This window comes from Pocillopora damicornis, chromosome 5 (genome assembly GCF_964200805.1).
Source record: "Pocillopora damicornis chromosome 5, jaPocDami1.2, whole genome shotgun sequence".
Taxonomy (NCBI): Eukaryota; Metazoa; Cnidaria; class Anthozoa; order Scleractinia; family Pocilloporidae; genus Pocillopora; species Pocillopora damicornis.
In genome coordinates this window covers 22,039,444-22,060,209 of record NC_142674.1, presented here as the reverse complement: position 1 = coordinate 22,060,209, position 20,766 = coordinate 22,039,444, and the positions used below count along the sequence as shown (strand labels likewise).

The 20,766-nt window shown below is 40.2% G+C and overlaps 3 protein-coding genes across 3 annotated transcripts; 1 reads left to right on the top strand and 2 right to left on the bottom strand.

Moving 5' to 3' along the window:
• Nucleotides 1-526: 526 nt before the first annotated feature.
• Nucleotides 527-6,055, top strand: LOC113676621 (uncharacterized). The gene is made up of 7 exons (XM_027193295.2): nt 527-740; nt 2,040-2,120; nt 2,783-2,883; nt 3,005-3,107; nt 3,673-3,742; nt 3,980-4,097; nt 4,588-6,055. Exons 2-7 carry the CDS (start codon nt 2,045-2,047, stop codon nt 4,723-4,725), a joined length of 606 nt encoding a protein of 201 aa, XP_027049096.2. The 5' UTR covers nt 527-740; nt 2,040-2,044; the 3' UTR covers nt 4,726-6,055.
• Nucleotides 4,834-13,942, bottom strand: LOC113676620 (uncharacterized). The gene is made up of 8 exons (XM_089206719.1): nt 13,846-13,942; nt 11,305-12,408; nt 10,194-10,416; nt 8,156-9,402; nt 7,113-7,253; nt 6,895-7,019; nt 6,457-6,613; nt 4,834-5,509 (listed from the first exon to the last, which is right to left on the bottom strand). The coding sequence occupies exons 2-8, from the start codon at nt 12,395-12,397 to the stop codon at nt 5,352-5,354; spliced, it is 3,144 nt and encodes a 1,047-aa protein (XP_089062845.1). The 5' UTR covers nt 12,398-12,408; nt 13,846-13,942; the 3' UTR covers nt 4,834-5,351.
• A 2,379-nt stretch (nt 13,943-16,321) lies between these two features.
• Nucleotides 16,322-20,711, bottom strand: LOC113676615 (archaemetzincin-2). Its single transcript, XM_027193288.2, is given in 7 exon segments — nt 16,322-16,537; nt 17,436-17,518; nt 18,015-18,123; nt 18,627-18,740; nt 19,356-19,513; nt 19,875-19,991; nt 20,183-20,711. Coding segments are annotated over 7 exon segments (1,164 nt in total). The 5' UTR covers nt 20,673-20,711; the 3' UTR covers nt 16,322-16,444.
• Between the last annotated feature and the right edge of the window lie 55 nt (nt 20,712-20,766).

Sequence of the window (20,766 nt, the reverse complement as noted above, 5' to 3'; positions counted from 1 at the left end):
TGACTCCATGATGAGACAATCGAATAAAGTTCATCTCCTTTCGTAAGTCGAATATCGCTGACAAAACTTGTTGTGTGAAGGCTTTGTTACGTTGTGTCTCGCGATATAGGTTTTATTCAAGACCTGAGTTCTACTTCCTCAAATGTCCCCGTCATCGTTCTTGACAGCAGATGTAATTTTGGCGATTTTGAGCCTTCAAAGGGTGATATTAATAAATTGAATTAATCACCCTTGAAAGAACATAAGAAAGACGCAGAATATTTTTCAGTTTTGTAGAAAATGACAAATGTCAATATCTATAGAAACCACCAACCAGGAAATTGTCCACTATTGTGATTGATAGATGAGTTGAGTTACCCTTTCATCCCAAGATCTCATAGATAATTCTCCTTACTGTCTGTCATACAACTCTTGTGATGTTAGTTCGGAGAATTTGGTGATGGGTCTACTCATAATCTCCTAACTGCTATTTTGCTTTATTCTCTTCACTTGTCTGCTTGATATTGTATTGATATTGTAAGGAGAAAGTCTGTCTATATCACTGGCTCTTGGGAGGTGAGGGGTTAACAGGTTAGAGAGCAGAACAAGTTCCCTACGCGGAAACTAGCCACCTTCAAATACCTGCTATTTATTGCCATTTAGACACACGAGAAGTCACACGAACAACTAGAGAACAGGCCACACAGACAGTTGAATTGACACGGACGTTTTCCAGTTAAGCTCTGAAGTTCACCTCGCAGGTAAGACCTGATTCCTTTTCTTAGATTTTAGAGTTAGACGGCTACAAAAAAAAGTGTTTGCAGTCGTAGGTGAAATTTTTTGATACATGTCTGAGGTGGATCGTGCCGTTTAGCAACGCCAAAATCTCTTTTCTGGCCAGATTTTCTCTGAAAGAATCGGAATTTGAATCTTTCCGACGTTTATTAAAAGAAGAAGCAAAAAGAGGCTCCGGAATTGTTGAACAACGATTTTTAGAATGTATGCAGAGGTGCTCACACAACTGTTGATAAGAACATCAACTAGCTTGCATGTTTGAGTTTAAGATAAACAGTTCAGAAAAAACTCCGGAAAGGTTATGTTTCACGTTACATATTTAATTCACCCCGCGAACAATTCTACCGGGATTAATGGAGGCGGAATCGAATCTAATGTTGTACAGAGACAATATTTCTATACTAGGATAAATATTTTTATGCCGGAGTAAACAATTTTCGACTTGAATATATAACTTTGTACTGGGATAATTACTTTTGTATTACACACGTGGGCCATAGTAGGAATTATTTGACCTGATTCGTGATCCTTGCCTTTTTGTAGCCAAGGATTTATGATTTATTGACATGTTTTTTTCGACACTCATGACGTATTTAAACAGTAACTCGTATTTCATTATTCCTAATTTAAGGCACGAAAATTCATAATTTCTTTTCATTCGAGTTCTATGATTCGTCATTCTAGTATGATTCCCCAACATAAGTATAGTGGAATTCTTTCAAACTTACTCTTAGCAGCGGCTTACCATTTACTCATTATAACATACATACAGTGAACATGGATACTTCCTCGAGTAAGATACAAACAGCCACTTTTATTTCGTTACCATATTTAACAACTATTTAACGAATTATCCAAAACCAGCCACCGACATTGAGGTAAATAGTTGTTTTGGTATATACTAAAACAATGAGATAACATAGCTCAAAAATATAATTTTAACTCGTTCATCTCTGCAACGATTGCAATATTTATTTTTAGGTGAATGGCAAAGGATATTCGGTGTTGAGTAGACAATCAGAGCGCGCCTTCGACGCTATCTACTGATTTAGTATTTACAAAGCAGGTTTAGGGAAAGATTTTATGTTAAAGAAAAGAAAATTATTTGAAATGCTCTTAAATTTTGTAATTCGAGACGTTTTGAAGACATCTTTAAAAACACCACTCATACGCAAAAATCACGGAATGCACTCGCCTTCCTGCACTTTCCCATGCATCTTGGTAAAGTGACGTAAGTGACATTAAGGAACTTCTAAAATCCGTAGGGAGAATGGTTCTGATTTTTACTTGGGCACTGAGCGTTGTGGCAACGGTAGCTGCTGACCACGTCTACGGATGTTATCCTGGTAAGTAAACTGAATAATTATGTTAGTAGGTCGATCCGTAAGCTATTGCGATAGTTCTTAGGTGAACCAGTCAGAGAGTTGGTCAATGTGCCGTCCGTCAGTCTTACGGTCTGTCAGTGACTCAGTCAGTTATCCAGTTGGTGAGTCAATCTGACTGTCCGTTAGTGAGTCAGTCAACCTTTTCAATCGGTTTATGGCCGAGTCAGGTCATTCAGTTTGTCAGTCAGTCGGTCTTTACAACAAATGAATAAATGAGCTAAATTTCTAAAGAAACTGTGGTGCTGCGTCGGTGGGAGAGTACAAAAGTGCAATTTAGTATTATCAACTGAGATGATAACGTAAATTAGCTACCGTAAAGAATTTCAAAGCTGACGTTTCGAGCGCTAGCCCTTCGCCAATCGCTCTGACGAAGGGCTAACGCTCGAAACGTCAGCTTTAAAACTCTTTACGGTGGCTAGTTTACGTTATCAACCCAGTTGATAATACTAAAATACCCTATCAGTCTTTTTGACAGTCAGTCAGTCAGTCGTCAGTCTTCCTGTCTGGCTGTCAGTCAGTCAATCAGTAAAAGGAAAGTGACAAATCCTCCTTACAACACTTCATCGAAGAAAACAATTTCATTGGTATTACAATTTCTAAAGTATTCATTCCTTCTCGGTTAGGTGCAGATATAGTAAAAGCTATGAGTTTTATCGCTCCAAATTCCCAGCCACCTCCCGGCACCAAGACTCCAGTGAGGGGAACAGTCAAACTGACGCAACCGGTAAGGTGAACTGGTGACGAGTATCTTATCACGCAGCTTGACAACCGTCTTTTAGGGTAATACTTGTTTCATATTTTTGGACCCAGTTGAAGATTTTTGTATTGCTTTTTTCTTTCTGTAGCGGTATGGAGGTTTAACATGCATAGAAATAAATATATCAGGTCTTGGCCCTAACACCACACACGGCTTTCATGTTCACGAGTACGGAGATACTTTAACGGAAGGTACGTTGTGATAAAAATGGGAAGACAACTTTCAGTTTCAAAACAATCAGTTTATTTCATACGGCTAAAATCATGCACGGGGTTACACAGAAGATTCGGTAAATTAGCCACCGTAGGTGTGCGCCCCACGTAAATCAAGTCACGCCTCGAATTACAGATAATCAGTTCCTATCGTAACACAAACAACATATCAAAGTACCTTTGAAGATAAAGTTGACATCAAAAAAATTTATAAAATTATCTCCGGAAACTTTTTCCAATTTGAGTTCCTCTCAAGGTGTTTTTTTTGGGTCAACATAAAAACAGTTTTCGTTTCAATTTTGACAAGCGATCAAGTGAGAACGAATAAGAAACAATGAAGGGAAATATAAGAACAGACTGACAAAAGAAGTTCAAAGACTTCGAAAAATCAACGGCAATCGTCGTCGGCAATCATCGGCATGTATCGGCATATGTCGTGAGACACTTGTCTGACCCGACATGTTAACTATGGTTGAAAGTGACATGTACGTTGTTATCTTGATCAAAGATTTAATCATATAATAAATACGACAATTTTTCGTAGGATGTCAGAGCACGGGAGGCCATTACAACCCGTTTAATCTTTGCCATGGAGCACCTCAAGACCAATTTCGGTAAGCGAAACGCCAGTGTTTATCGCCTGGAGGATGGCGGGAGGGGGGGCATCAGTGTTTATCGTCCGGGGGATTGTGGGGGGGGAGCAGGGCAGAGGATTTTGATCATGTTTCGATAAAATTTGCCTGATCCCACATTCAGGCTCTGTAATATTCATGCTGTCTCTTTAAGCTTTGCCAGACAATATACAAGGACTTTATATTGGAAAGTAAGGTATTTTTGTTTCTCATCTGCAGCCATGTTGGAGATTTGGGTAACCTTGTTGCGGATGCGAGTGGAACTATCAAAGCAAAGTTTTCCGATCATCTTATTTCTGTTGTCGGACCCTTATCAGTATTAGGACGAGCATTTGTGGTAAGGTGACTGCTTCTCGATCGAGAATCGTAGAACCAAAACGACAATAAACGGAATGATCAATCAGAACGGGGGTAATTGTCACATGGAACCAATGAGATTTTCGTATAAAAACAGTCAAATTAAAAGCTTGAAGCGTAGGAAAACGCAGACGAGCAGGTCGCGATTGGCTCTAGCTCTTCAATTTTATTGGTTGAGAGGATGGCAGACGTTTTTTTTCATGAAAAGGGCGGAACTGCAAAAACGGGCAGTTGACGTCTGAGCGGAGAAACCATTATTTCCCGTCCCAAGCTTCGCACGACTACCTTGTTTTTTGCGGTTCTGATGCTTTAAAAACTCTTAAAGCTCGCACAAAACTGCCAATTACGCAGGTTAGCAAACTCGTTCCTCAAGAGAACAATCCAGTATTGGTTAAAGATCAGGACACTTTTTATATGCTACGCCCTAAACGGTTTGCACCTTCAACTATTTTAATTCCTCTTGTTCACAGATTCATCAGAGACCTGACGACCTCGGACGAGGGGTTGGTCCAGCCAGACGCGAGAGCCTGATAACTGGTAACGCAGGTGCTCGTTTGGGATGCGGTGTTATCTTTCTCACGCCAACAATGAGCCGGGATTTAAACTAGAACAGTTTCGGTTTCTATCCTTGAGTAGATACTTAGAATTTTTTGCAATTACTAAAGTTTGCTATGGCAGTCGAACGACAGTAATAGTCTTCAGTGTATTATTGATTTTCGAATGAAAGAAATTGGTGTCTCTTAGAACATGTCGGTAATCTTTCTTAATGGTAACACAAGTGTTGAAATTGTCCTCATGCTTTTGTATAGTTCATTCTTTAGTATTACGCGGCACGCATGATTCGATAAGTTAGCCAATCTCGTCCACAGATTTGAATTTGGCAATAGAAGTTGACGAGGGTACTTTCGTGTTCCCTTGTTTCTCACAGTTCAGTTTTGTTTTTGGGCTTTTTTGTCGAAAATTTGTCACTTGTTTTGTTTTGGAGTCAAGATCTTTCGAAGTCTTCATTTCAAGCTAAATTTCTTTTGGATTTAAGAAATTTATTCTATCTCTAACTACGTCATTGGACTCTACTACTTTTCGGATTTTTTGTTATAACGAGGGAGCACCTTTCGAGGAGTTTGGTACCAACTCTTCACTCTATTCCAGTGCAGTTAATGATACGGTTTTATTCCAACTCCTTTATTTTTTTTTGTTTTGACAAGTCTCTTGCTGTCTAGAGGATGGCTGCACTTTAATAACCGTCCCCGTTTCCTGTGAGTTCCTGATCAGTAATCCTGTTTTGATCATCTCCGTTCGGCTCCGGCCCAGGATTTGTTTTGTTTATAAACCTCTGTTTGTACAGGGTAATCACTTGTTTCTTAAATACGAATAAAATGCAGATGAGGACACCTGTGAAATAAATTGAAGAAATGAATCTGAGAGGTTTCATTGGGAGACTGGTGGTAGGTTTTCGTGATCGGATTATGGGCTTCTTTACTGTGACGTAATTGTTACATTAGCATATCATTGTGGGGATAGATGCAGTTGCAGATTTACCACAAAAATTCTCATGATGAGGGGAATCCAGAAATGAGAATGATACAAAAAAATAATGGGCCAGAAAATACCCCCGAAATGGGAACGCGGTAAAAATCATTCGCACACGTGATAATCCCACGAACCACTTGCCAGCAAGCCTACAAATTTGAATACCAAATTTCCGTGAATAAGCACCCGTACGCTTATTTAAAATTTCGGCTAAAAGAGGGGGGGAGGGAGGGCTGTTAAGTTGGCGGAGTAAAAGGAAAAAAAATCAAAAGGAAAGATAACACACATAACTCGGAAATCTTCGAGCACATGGAGATAGAAATAACTGGAACTGAAAAGAACTATTCTCCTGTATTGATTCCACTTTAGTCGAGGCTTAAAAAGTTATAAATCAAGTGGCAATAGAAACCAGCTATCTTTGTAGTCCTATTATTTAAGAAAGTGAGGACGGAAGAATGGGGGGAGGGCTGTTAATCGAGGGGGGGAGCACTTGTTTGAAATTATGGTCCAGGGGGTGAGCGTATTTTCGTAACCAGACCTTCCACGGCCAAGCGGTTATTTCAGTTACAGTTAAAGTCTAAGATCTGGGTACGAGATTAGGGTGGGCGCTTATTTTGGGGGGAGGGCGCTTATTAGAGCGTGGGCGCTTATTAGAGCGTGGGCGCTTACTCGAGGATATACAGTATGTCTAAGTGCAAGTGCACGCAAATCGTGCATGTCGCGCCGAAGCCTTTGTTTCTGGTACCGTTAAATTCATAAGAGATCTAGTCACAAAGACAGGGGCTAGAGACCATTCAAACGATACGCACCTTGACAACTGTTGACTATGACGTATGGGTATTCCAAATTTGGAGTAGGATGAAAAGCCACCACAAGTCCCAGGATCCAGGTTATCCCTATGGCAACTGTCAAAATTAACACCGTTTGAGGGAGGGTAGCGTGGTTTTGGAAGGTGGTTGAATTGCCCTGTGATACAGAGTAAAAAAATGACATAGCCTGTTACGGAAATTTACATATCATATGTACGCGGAATATAGTTGCAAAATTATCTTGGCAAGCCTGCAGAGCAGTCGTAATTTTGGCGAGAGGGTGCTCAGTATTTTCTTGGTGAAAATCAAAGCTGCCATCTTTGTTTTTTTACAGCAGCGAAAGGCTGAGACTATAAGGAGAGACAGAAATTTGTACCAAGGGGGTGGGCGACGGCCAAAAGGAAGGAGAGGGAGGGGTGGAGAAATAGATATCTGTACCTGCTGGTTCATGGCAACAACTGTGCGAGTTAAAGCAATGGTCACAAACAGAAGCGATGATAAAACAGGCGTCACTTCGGCATAATAGCGAGCTGGGAACGACAGTCCACAGTTATGCTCGTTTCCTGCAAGACAAGTAATTTTACAAGTAAAAATAAAAGGAATCATTGAAAAAGGACAAAGCTAAGGGGTGTGGAAAATAACCATCGTAAACTCACCGTAAATATTTGCGGTATTGGACAGTTGCAAAGTCATGAAAAACATGACAACGACGACAGGGGAACCCCAGGAAAACAAGCTGCAACGATTGTAGGACCTCTTCCTTTTGGCGATGACCGACGGCTCTTGGAAATCAATGTCTGAAGAAAAGGAAAGGAAAGGATTACACTGTTCTTCACTGTTACGCCATGGCTAAGTTTTCAAAGTTAATAAAAATACTCCGGACTATTTCGAAGTTGAGCTATAAAATCTCCATAAAATAAAGAAAGAAAGGAAATGTTTACGAGAAGAATTCATTGATTAACCCTTTAACCCCTAGGAGTGACTAACATCTATTTTCTCCTTACAATATCACCCCTGAATCATACTTTAATGTCATGAGAATAAAGGAAATGATCACCAACTAAAAGAAACTCTTGATTGTTAAAGAAATTCTCCTTGTCAGCAGCTTAGTAACTGTACAGAGAACAGTACGGAGAATATAAATACTGATGTTAGGGTATAAAGGGTCAAATGCCTTTCCAGTGATTTTTGTAAAACTAAAGACTTACAATCAGACCAATCAGAAAAAAACGGAAACATCAAATGGAGCCGATGGAAATCCAAGTAAAAGTGAGCAAACCATCTTCCGCGTGAGGAAACGCACCATTTTAATTGGATTTAGTTTCTCATCTGATCGATTCGGAGGAGGAAGAGGGATATAACATTTTAAGGCCAATCAAACAAGCGCAGCATAACCAAGAAGGACGTGGAAACGAGTATAAGATTACCTACTTTTGGGAAATGCACGCGCTGGACAAGTGTGTATCCCCTCCCCCCTTCCCCCCGCCACTCCACGGCCCAGTTTCCTTGGTATTTGGCAAGTACCCACTTACCCACTTACATTGGTGGAGAAAGGCGTTGGACTAATCCCGTACCCAGATCCTACCGTGTAGCTGTAACTGAAACCGCTTAGCCGTGAAAGGTCTGGGTACGAGACCAGCATCAGGCCAAAGTGTATTTTTTTGATAGCAGAAGCACAACCATAGCGCAATACACTTACTTGGGTTTGTGAAAGTTTTGTGAGTATCGTGGGCGATGCAGCCCGTCCATAGAAATACAACCAGGTTCAAATAATGTAACAGAGCTCCCATCACGGCACAGACTGCCCAGGAAACAACATCCGGGTCTGAAGCAAAGTATACTAACTGCAGGGCTATCATCGCGCATGACAACTGCATCGCCATTTTACCAGGAAATGTGCGCAGCTCAGCGAACAGGAAATACGTCATCAGCAGGAAGAGCAGGGCAGTGATTGACAGGGAGAATCCGACACAGGTGGTGATGCGAAGAGTTAGCGAATAATCCGATGATTTTCCGCTTTCAACGCGTGGATCGTGTACATGCGTAGTGGGCGTTGTACTCCGAGATTCATCGTTGGTGTGAGAGACGAGAGTGTGTGAGACGAGAGTGTGAGAGACGAGAGTGTGTGAGACGAGGGTGTGAGAGACGAGGGTGAAAGAGACGTTCTTAGTGTCTATGTTCTTAACAGAGGAAGGTTTACGTGGTACCAACAAACATTTTTCTTCGAACGGATCGTAAAACGTGTGAACAGGACAACTAAATTTCACAGGCACGGTCTTTACGAAGCTATCAGTGAAATGTTCTGCATAAATAGAGAACACGAAAATCGTTGAATAATCTCTGATTCCGACGTTGGGAACATTAACATTGGTTGGACAATTGACGGTTTTGTTAACTAGAGCTGTTGCATCTTCTAATAAAGCACAGTGAGGATTTTTTAACAAACGCATCGGCTGATTTCCATCGAGCCATTTAATAACATTTGCGTATGAACGACATAAACGATCGATCTTACGACGAGGTTTTCTATTGGCCACAAGAGGTGTTGCAATACATTTTTCAGTCTTTTTAGCATCAATCGGTATTGTATGCCAAACGGTATCGGTATATTTAATATCCTGCAAAGTAGAACTTCTGCGCGGTGCGTGTACAATCTTGACACTCCAGAAGTGAAGATTGCGTGACTTTCCATTACATATGGCACAGTATATATTGGCATAACTAACGTTTGTTGTTACATCAAAAACCGGTAAAGCCACGAGAGGGTCAGCGGTATAATTGCTTTTCTTACAAGCACGCTTGATTGGTGGATTCCACCATGAAGTTGGGCAGCTGTCAATCATAATGTAACCGTAGCAGGATCTCTTCTTTGACCCTGGAGCACTTATGCAAGAAAGTTGCGTTTGCTGAGTTTCGTTCTTTGGTGCTTTTGGAACACTTGTGCGCCTTAAATGATAAGTACAAACAGTATGCTAATCAGTGTTTGAAATAATTAAAAAGTTTCACCACTGTTCTGAGTCATACGACAAGCAATCAATTAATCTGTCAGACAATCACACATCCGACAACTTGTTCCCTGCAGGCTTTCAGCTAGTTAGAAGACGAAGCACAATGGTAAACGGCGCAATACTAGCGAGTAAGTGAAGAAACGAAGGAGCTTTGGGGGTTCACTACGCGAACCGCCTAACGACCCAAGGCAACCACAAGAAACGAGGACAGTGTGGAAAAAACATAAATACTGATGTTAGGGTGAAGAGGGTTAATGTTTGTGAATAGAATAATAGAGATGGTAAATTTTGAGCTCGGTAAAGATATAGAGAAAGATGTTTTTTATCTTGTCACAAGCGCAGGACAAAGAAAAAATTCTGAGGCCCCATGAAGAATCGAACCTCAAACCTTCGGATTTGCGCTCCGATGCTCTACCACTGAGCCACAGAGACTTTAAGGCGAGCGCAGTCTATTACGAAGTTCATATGACTCACGTCCTGCATACTGCTAGGATCAGCAATGTCGATAGCGTCATGTTTGTAAATAGAATAAGAAGTTTGATTCCTCATAGGAACTCAGATTTTTTTTCTTTGTCCCACGCTTGTGACAAGACGAATAACACCTTTCTTTACAGGGTTAATGTTGTTACCTGAAAAGAATGAGAAGATACTTGTACTTGAACCAAAAACAAACTGGTCTAACGTTTTTCTGTAACTAATGTGACCAAAAAAATTTCAACTGACTCATACCATTTGTCATAATCGATACAGCAATCACCCATTTCCTCACAGAGAGAATCACAATAGCAGTTTTTCCAAAGTAACATTTTGCGGTCTGAAGGACCATCAGTGATGTTGTAGTTGCATGACGCTTTATAACGATTGCAAAACTTTCCAACGCCATACTTTTGCTCCAATTTCTGCATTTCAGAGCAAAGTTTACTCTGTTTCTTCTTGAATAGTTGACAAGGACCTGGGAACAAGAATGAAAAAAAAATTCAGTCTGGTGGCTCTTCCCGGTTTTCGTCTCCTTTCTTATACTCGCTCTGTTTCTTTTTAAAAACGCGCACGGTTGTTGGACCATTTCGGAGCTATCTGCGTGTCGAATCTCGTTCAGCGACCTTAGTTATTGTTAAATAATGCAAGAAATAAGTATAATTTCTTTCATTTAACTGTTAACACCGAGGTGTTAAAATCGAATGAGATAAATCCTGAGATACTGGAGATCTTATGCACGCTATCATTAATCAACCTATCCTTATGATCTTGATAATTTCTTAGAAAAGTAAAAAATTTTGCAATTAATTTTAATGAAATAGGTATTAAATCACTTGGGATGTTTAGGGAATGATCGATGAGGTAGTAAATCACAAAAGCACCAACAAAATTCACAAACGTTTTCCTGCTTTGTACCTGCATCACGCGTGGGTTATTTTGTGAGTGAGCTCTGTTAACCTTTTAACATGTAAGAGCGACCGGCTTTTAATTTCTCGTTATCTAAGACAGCTAGTTTGGAATGTTTCAGCCAAACAAATCACCGCTTAGCTTTCTAAGATACGCATCTCGCAGACTTTCTAAATTTTCTGAGATCAGCGTCCAAAGTCGTTAGCGAAATAAGAGCCGTGGGGATTTTACCACTCTCACTTTGCCCTCCCCCCTTATGTAAAAAATGTAAAACACCTGTGGTCGGAATATTTGACTAGTGTCTGTAAAATATTGACTTCCAATTAATAACGAATAGGGGGAGGGGAGGGAAAATTCATCAGAACATTACAGAGCCTTAAAGAGGGGGGGTGGGGGGAAATCAGGGGAATCTTATGATGAGACAACCCCTCCTCCCCCCCAATGACCGGTCCCTTACCTGTCTTTTTCTGTGGTGGTGATGTTGTAGTTGACCACGTGGAAGACTCTGATGGTGATATTGATGACATCGTTGTCATTGACTGTTGTGTTATTGGCGGAAGTGGCATCACCATGGACGATTGGAATGAAGATGGTGGCACGGAAACGGACTGTCCTACTGACACCCGTGATGGAACTAGTATCAGCGGTGATTGCCGTAACGACGATGGAGAAGGTGATAACGGTTGTATAAGTTGTGGCGGTGGCGGCACCCAAGGTGGATTTCGTATAGGTATCTTTGGCGGCAAAGGTGGAGGTGGTTGCGATGGCGAAGGTGTTGATGAGGTTGGTAGTAAGCGGGATGCTGACGATAACGGTAAAAGTGATGGCGAAGGTATTGATGAGGTTGATAGTAGGCGGAATGCTGACGACAATGGTAAAAGTGATGGCGAAGGTGTTGATGAGGTTGGTAGTAAGCGGTATACTGATGACAATGGTAAAAGTGATGGCGATGGTGACGTTGATGATAAGGTTGATGACCAGGGTGATAATGATGCTGAATGCGATGGCGACGGTGTCAGGGTAGATTGCAGTGTCGGTGATAGGAAAATCGATTTTGGCGGGGAAATTTGCGGTTCTTGAGGTGGCGCTGGTATAGATGAAGATGAAGTGGACAATAATGCTGAGGACGGTGGTGCATGGGATAAGGTCAGAGTCGGAGAAGAATGTTGTGGCAGTAACGCTACGGGAAGTGGAAGTGGTGGGAAGAAAATCGGTCGTGGATGGACAATTTGCGGTTCTTGAGGAGCCGATGGTGTGGATAAGAATGAAGCTGACAGTAAAGCTGGGGACGATCTTGAATACGATGGCGACAGTGTCAGGGAAGATAGCAGTGATGTTACTTGTGCAGATAATGGTCCTGGTGGAAGGATAATCGGTCGTGGCCGGATAATTTGCGGTTCTTGAGGTGGCGATGGAGAGGTTGATGATGAAGCTGACAATGCTGAAGATGGCCAAGTTGATGGTGATGGCGTCAGTGTAGACGGCGATGATGTCAAAGGCGATTGTGCCGAGGATGGCGCAAGAATAGCTATGACCCACAGTGAGAACATAGCATCCGCAACTGAGAGACACCAGAAATGTATAAAGAGGAAAATGATGAACAAGAGCTTAAATCTCGAAACACCAAAGCCGAGAAAAGTCACATTAGCCAATCAGATAAAAAAGAAACATCAGACGGAAAGTGCAAAAAAAGTTAGATCTTAACAAGTCGCTATTGGTTTTAGCTTAGCATCTGATTAGTTGAGATGGTGACGCGTGTCTTCTACATCGCCAAAAAGGGAAATGCAATAAAATTCCACATGACCTTTGACACTCAATTGAAATGAAAGTCGACCACGAACCCAGCGTAGTGATTCAAATTTCAGTTATGATAATAATAATGATGATGATCGATATTGAAAGATTTCTGTAGCGCCATATCTATAGACTCATGGTTCTTTACAAAACTGTGCGGGTAACTTTGGCCAGACAGCATTGAGTAGTATGCAGTTTTTTAAGGGAAATTTTTGCAGATGTAAGTTAATTCTTGAACCATATTGCAAAACAAAACAAGACAAACAAACAAACAAGTTTCGTGTATCGTTGCTTGAGAGGTACTTCAAAGCGTTTTATGCGCAGTGCGCATCACTTCCCGAGATTCTAAACCTTCAATCTCCTCATACAACGCTTTTCACAGCCAAAACATCATCGACTAGACTATAAAAAACTGAATCCGTTCACTATTTTGATGAATTTTATAATGATCAACGAAGCTACATTTACTTGATGAGAAAACGTCTTGAAATAATTCTGTTTAGGCTCTCCAGAGTTCTCGAATGGATCGGCCATTTCACCAGGCTCTCAAACATCCACTCAAATTTTTCTTAGCTTTTTGTATATTTTGGCTCTTGATTAGTAAATTTACCTTGGTATGATGAACTAAACTTCATGCATTGAAAAGGTTGAGCGCTTGATGACCTAAGTTTCACCCTAGGGGGGAAGTTATGGCTTCACGTGGGCTAAAATTTACCTCGTAAATAACGTCTCGAGGACGTTTTCAGATTTTGATAGCGAGTAAGAAAGTTTTGTTATTAAAACCTGAGTTTCGGAGACCTTTGGTAGTTAGTTATTTGGTGCCAAACGAACGTTTTTTTTACAGTATTTTATATTATGTGAACGATTTTCACCCTCACAGAACGAAACGAAAACCCGTCAGTTACAGCTGTTACAAGGGAGAAAATCTTGTTAGCTATTGATGTGTAGGGAACTTCTTTTCTGGAAGAAAAAAAACTTTCCGATGCATGCGTTGAAAAAACATTTGAAAATGTTGAATTTTATCGTCTGGTTATTAGCTCCACCTAAAAACTAGTTAAAATATAGGAAATGGAGAAAATGTTTCTTAGAAGGTATGGTTATGAAATCTTATCATGATTTTAGGTCTGAATTTCTTTACTGACTATGCTTTTATGTTGACAGCGTCATGATATAATTTATCTAAGTTGCACTTTTAACGTCATACCTTGAGCGATTCCGTCGTAAACTTCAGGCCTCAAGTGTGTCTCAGTGGAAGGCTTACCGAACAACTTACAGAATGTCAAGGGTTTTTTCTACTAAGGCTTATTAAATTAAAAAATCCCAAATAAAGATTTCGAAAGCTTTAATTTGATTGTCAAACTTCCTTCCAAAACCGTGTTCTACGACAATAAGAAGAACGAAAACAAACTAGAGAAATAAAGGAAAGGGCTCAGATTTCTGAGGCAAAGATAAATTTTCACAAGTTTCGCTGTGTAAGAAATTAATGAGCTAGTAACAAGAACGGATGAATCCGTTTTGTCTTTGATCATCCTATTTAGGACTTGCGTCTTGGGGCTTTTGTGCAAGAGTTTGATTGTGTCGAAAACAGGAAACTATGATTTAAAAGCACAGGAAAGCAGCGTTAATTTGGACCAATGTCTCGGTAAAAAAGGTAGGTTCTGTTTCTGCCATTTGCTCGGCTTCGGTCATTGAGAAGGAACTCTATTGAGGCGGGACGTGGGTGCATCCCCTGGACAGCGGCCTGTTATCGCACCAAAAATAAGCCTTGGGGTGAAAAAAGTACATGCGCGATTTTTAAATATACTTTTAAATTTGTAGTTTTATTAGGCTGTCGTACTATCAGCTTCTATTACTGCACTATCACGGAAGTATTTGTGACCACTGTTTCTTGTGATATGTCGGAAATATCGACATCAAACAAGACGCTTTTACTTCATGTTCGTAAGCGGAAGGTTGGTCCATCAATTAACTGACGAAAGCTAACAAATGAAGGAAAGAAAGATTTCTGAATTGCACTGATATATATTGTTTAATTAAAACTGATGAAGGTTCCTGGAGCTTCACACTTTGAATTTTTACGCAAGACTTTCGTTTTAACCCATTCTTCATTGAGGATATTCATTATGCATTACTCATTATTTGTTTTTGATAAAAACAAATAATGATAATAAGGAAAAAAACAGAACAAAGGATAAAATAACAGTTTACCTTTGGGGCTCATGCTTTGTCGAAGATCAGTTTGGGGTGCTATAGAAATCTTTCCAATTTTTCACAGTTTTGATCACGAAAGAACCAAACACGACATAATCAAGTCCAAGTCCAACTTCAAGCTTCAAGCTCAAGTTCATTCAGTACTTTAAACTTTTCAAAGAATAGTTTTAAAAACATAATCATAATGTTTTTTAAAACTAACACTTTATATAATTTAAATGTGGGGGAAGACCTTTAGAAATCCTAGGGCTTGGATCAGGAACCTCTTTACACAACCCCAGGTTGCTTTTTGCCCTCGATTAAATCCCAGCAAGGGGTAACCCTTTCAGAGTCATATTTTTTATTTGTACGCCTTTAAATGACAAAAGTAGTCAAACCGGGCCTGCTCTCCTTGCCGTGTAACCCTTGCCTAGAGCCTGGTTGACCCGCCTAGAATGGGTGAATTTTCCCAATTTTTTCCTCAAGTCAACTTTACTTCTTTTTGGCACTTTCACCCAAATAAACATTTTTTCTGTGCTTTTAATACTATCTTTGTTTCTAAATCCTGACCTAGCACCATTTCGTCATAATGGACGTCTTGTTACTTTATAGTCAATATTATTTGACAATGTTTTCGTCGGTGGAAAGGCTGACCCGAGTAAATCTCGAAGAGAACCACATTTTCATGCAGACTGGCAGCTCGGGTTCATGTGAGGTGGACTGCTATTTTTAGGACACTTTGCGGTGATTTAACCCGGGCAACAAATCAAACCAGGCTCGCGTAATGAGGCCCTGAGGGGTCGCCTCGATGATTCGCAAATTATCCATGACATGTTAATATCAGGTGGCGAGACTGAAGAGTAAGAAAAAATCTGACTGTTCGTCTTTTTGCTTTGTTCGTCCGAACTACTTGTTCAAGAAGACTCTTAGAGTAACTTATAAAATACCACCTTTGCAAGCATCTGGCTTTAATCAATACATGCCCTTAACCGATAAAGTCCCTCATAATCCATTTTATGAGAAGCCGTCTGAAATACGCTGTAGCGTTAGCGGGGGATATTGCAAGAAAATTTTGGTTTTATCAACTGAGTTGATAATGTTAATTATCCTTCATACAAAGTTTCTAAGCTGATGTTTCGAGCGTAAGCCTCCGTCAGAGCGAAATATACCACACCATACCGAATGTTTAAGGTAAACAAAGGAAACCCGTTTGCTTTTCCAGCCGTAACGGATTTTTATTTCGTCGGTGTTTCGGTGCCATCCTCGGCTTCTTTTTAAAAAGTAAATATTAAACTCCTTTCTGGCTTTTGACAGAAGTTTGAAAGAATTGTTAAATAATACGAATGTATGCTTTGTTCGAAATTGTTAAAGAAAGATTTGAAACAGGAATTGATATTTGATGATAATTTTAAACGAGCGTCAAAACCCTGACATGAAGTCTAGGTGTCAAAGTGTGGGGAAAAGACTGAGCTTAACGATTTGACATTGAAATAAATAACAGCAACTTTTATTTCAACTGACGCAGACAATATCATTGCTAATATCAGTGTGTCTTCTTTCTTCGTGGCATGTTTTGTCTTCAGTTGCGAAGTCAGGCTGGTTTTCTCTCTTCTTTATCTACTTCCAGATTCATTTATAAAGGCCAGTCTTGACTCAAACCATCGCGTTTCTTCTAACATTTTATGCTTCTTGAAAAACTCCAGTAGCTATAAAAGAAAATACATTAAGACAATAATTCTTGACAAGAAAAGGCAGCCTTCTTAAACATTCAATAAAAAAATTGTCGCCCTAAGAAACAAGATTTTAATTTCAACTGATTAATTTACTTGCGTAATCCCACAGCAACTTATAATGTGCTTTTTTACGCTGACTTAAATTAATTAAATGATTTAAATGAACCACATCAAAATTGGTGCATTTTGAAAGATTCCTCCTCTATCAGGTTCGCCATGGGTTATCTGTTTGAATTCCTCCATCTTGAGCCATACTTCTTCACTCGTGGTTTATTTATTTATTTATTTGTTTTACATTCAAATCTTACCAAACTAATATTTTGTAGTGTTCGATAACCTTAAGATACTTTTGCAAGCCGTAAAAGTATCGTAACAGAGGGTTCCATGTAGAATTTTGTCGGAAAGCGTCGCTTGGTTTTCGGTAAATTGTCGTCGAAGCAGCCGAACGATTTTTTGACTCTTAAAGGCCATTTAGAAAACAAGACGGAAACAGTACGATTGCCGAAAAGCTCGTCACGTGAGCGGAACGCGTGATGGTTAAAAAACTGCGGTCAAGTTGTGACCACAAAACATGAACAACCAACTCTATTTGTATAAAGGAGGTAAGTTTCTAAAGAAACAGTGGTGCTGCGTCGGTGGGGGAGTATAACAAGGTAATTTAGTATTATTAACTGAGTTAACAATGTAAATTGGCTACCGTCAATAGTTTAAAAGCTCACGTTTCGAGCGTTAGCCTTTCGTTAGAGCGATTGTCGAAGGGCTAACGCTCGAAACGTCAGCTTTTCAACTCTTTACGGTGGCCAACTCTACATGTAGTTCCCCTGGTCGTATCTTCCCACAGGTATAAAAAAGAAAAAGAAAAACTCAATACCTTTTGATACCTATCAACAATGTCGAAACCGCACAGTTGTTGTAGTTTGTGGAGATCAACAGGACAAAGGTTAATTGGTTGAGCTGGAAAAAAAAAAAAAATAAAAATGAACCATAACAAGAATTTCATCATCATTCGTCAATGAAAGTTACTTTTCCAAGCGTTCAATAAGCAAACGAGCCCGATTAAAACGCAGATCGTAAAACGGAAGAGGTTCTGGTCGTGTCGCATCAAGAACGCGTCTTTCACGCGTTAAGATTGTGCCTCTTTTAATATTCTCTTGTTTACCAACTGAAGTCGAGAACATCAATGCGTTATGCCTTAGATTTAATCGTATCGTCAGGTAGCCATCTTTGGAAAAATAACAATCTTGGGGAAAGTTTTATATTTCTGAATTCGTCCGTTTTAATAAGTTACGTTCTGCGATTAGCCTCAGAAAACCACTTCTCTACCGATCAAAATCAAAACGAAAACCAACGGAAACCAACCAAGGCACAGAGAAGATACGGAGAAAATGCCCAAGCTGTTTATCATGGAAAATGTTGACTGTTAAGTCAAATCATTTGATACAAAACTCACCGAAATCTTCAGCAAGGTGACCTGAACCATTCATACAGCAGGCATACCAGATGCAGTGCTCTACTCCGAAAAGGTGTGCAATCTCATGTACCAATAATTTACAACTTCTCTGTGAAAAGTAACCACAGTGACTATAATTCAAGTATAAAACTTACGCGTTGTTGTCTAAGTATTTTTAAAAAGTCAGGGTAGAGATGTCTGACTTCTACGTCATCTAAAACCAAAAGCCTGGCACAAGCCAGATTCGTTGCACGAAATGTAGGATCTGAAATTAGGGTTGGGTTTTGATTCTTGCTTCTGACGCCACGCGACGGAATGTTGACATTTCAGGGCCAAAGTTGATCGACGTCTTGTTCAACTACTTATGAAGACTGGAGTTAGGATTGTCGTGAAACGTATTCAAGACCCATTTTTGGGTCTTTATCACCCCTGGATCAAATATTGGGGTCAGGAGAATAAAGGAAGCGATCAACAACTAAAGAAGCTCTTGATTGTTTGACAATCTCCTCGTCAGCACCTTAGGAAATTTTTAGAGAACAGTATGGAGAATATGCATACTGATGTTAGAGTGTAAAGGGTTAAGGATAACATAACTTTCCTGGCAATCAGTACCTGTAGAATTATCTGCTTCTTCTTGAGTGGATCAAGTTGTTTGGATGGCAAGATGTCATACCAGTGTTCAGTGGAGAATGACAAAGATGGATCGTACCGCGCAAAACTAAAAACCTGAAGGGAATAATCTGATGTGAGGAGGTACAACATTTTAAAAGTTACACACAGGGCCACACTATGTCATGTTATTTAGTGAAGTGAGGATCCAAAAATTTTAGTAAATTGGTGCAACATGTGCCTGCAATTACAGTGTCAGTAATGGATCCAGGGGGAGGTCCCAGGGGGAGGTCCCTGGGGGGAGGTCCCAGGAGGAAGGTCCCAGGGGTTCCAGAACCTCCCTTTTCTTATTGTCTGACACCAAAATTCTCACTACAACAAGATTGCAAATTACAAGTCAATATGAAGAATTTCAAATCCACAGATCTTGAAATATTTTTCAGCTCATTTAAGTTATAGCTTAGAAAAAATCTTTTGTTTTCCAAAACAAAGCTTGCATACCCCCCTATCAAAAACTCCTGGATCCCATCCTAAATGTCTCTGAGGAAATCTGATATTATACCAAGGTACATGAACATACACTTCTTGCAGTTATATTTGCCAATCATTGGTACCTTTTGCTAAGTTAAGTAAGATTGTGACAAGAAGATGAATGTTAATCACTTCTAGGGGTCAATAGGTCATACCTCCATGACAAATCTAATGCATAGTTATGTCATAATACCCACTCACAGCAACTCTTTGATTTCCTGCAGCCAGCCCTGCCACAAACAGGTCAGATTCGTCCTCATACAGGTCTACCATGGTGAGACCAATTAGACAGAGAGCATCGCCAGTAATCTGTTGTTGCAGAAGCCTGTGGATGCTGTCTACCCTTAGTTATACATGCCCTAGTGGAGAAGCCAATCAGTGTTAATTGTTAAACCAATTACAAATCACTCAGCACACCTCATTATACAGTGCTAACATATTTTTTGTGGACAGATAATGCTCATTTTTTCTCTGCAGAATGGGCCTCTGCCTTTTACTAGGCTGAATTTTCACAGTATGAAAGAATTATCAGTTGATAGAGGAAGGTGGGAGTTGGAAGGAGAAGCCCTATACCCAGGTCGCCAATCTTTCATTCATCTTGCAAGGTGATCGGGAAAATGATAACATGCTTCCTTCAAGATGTCATGCATGCCCTCAGATGACATACCACTGCTCTGCTGGCCAGTCACGACAAAGAAAAAACAGATAATTGTGACATACCATGAGACCAACGATGATTGAGTTCAAGCTGTTTTAACTGTACTCTTGAACTTGTCCGCGATGCACTTGATGAGGTAACTAGTTCGTTGAATCCATAATTCCAGTATGCCAAATCACCTGCAAGGGAAAGCTCTTTGGAGGTCAGGCATGCTAGCCACTGGTCTCGTCTCGTTTCTAGTAGCACGAGTGTCTCGTCTCGTCCTCCCTGCTATCAATGTTTTCTACATTAGAAGCAGAGAGGACTTTCATATGTTTACGCCAAGGCACATTCAGCGATCCACAATTTTATAACAGCTTCACACCATTACCTTTCTTTGTGGGAAGCCTAAGCTTCACTGCTGGTAATACAACAACAGGCAACGAATAAAAACGTTCTGTGTAGTCTGCTAAGTCATCAATGCCGGGATTACAACTGTTCGAACAGCTTTGATCAAAATCGCCCAGAGGTTGTAAGTAAATTTTTCCATCTGGGTATCTCTGCTTGAGATTTTTTCCATCGGAAATAAACTTTTGCCTCGTGTATTTCACTTTGCGACCTGAGATCCAAGGACAGGTCCTCAAAAAGTTTTTAAAGGACTGTCCTTCCTCGTTGTATTGCGCTAACCAATCATCTTCGGAGAGCGGCTGCGGAATACGTCGAAAATAAGCACTTTCTGGTCCTGGATCGTAAATTTTTGGAATCTTAGATAATCCTATTGCATTTCTGCTTTGTTTTAATGTTGGAAGACGAAATCCTGCGGCAAATGGGACTTCAGATTCAGACTGTTTTCGTTTCCTTGTTCTTCGCGCGGCCGACATGTTGACATCTCAGGTAACCAGGCCAAACTTTAAAGTTTGAGATGTCATTTTCAGTCTTTCGGGGGAGAGGTTAAATTATTTAAAAAGTACACGT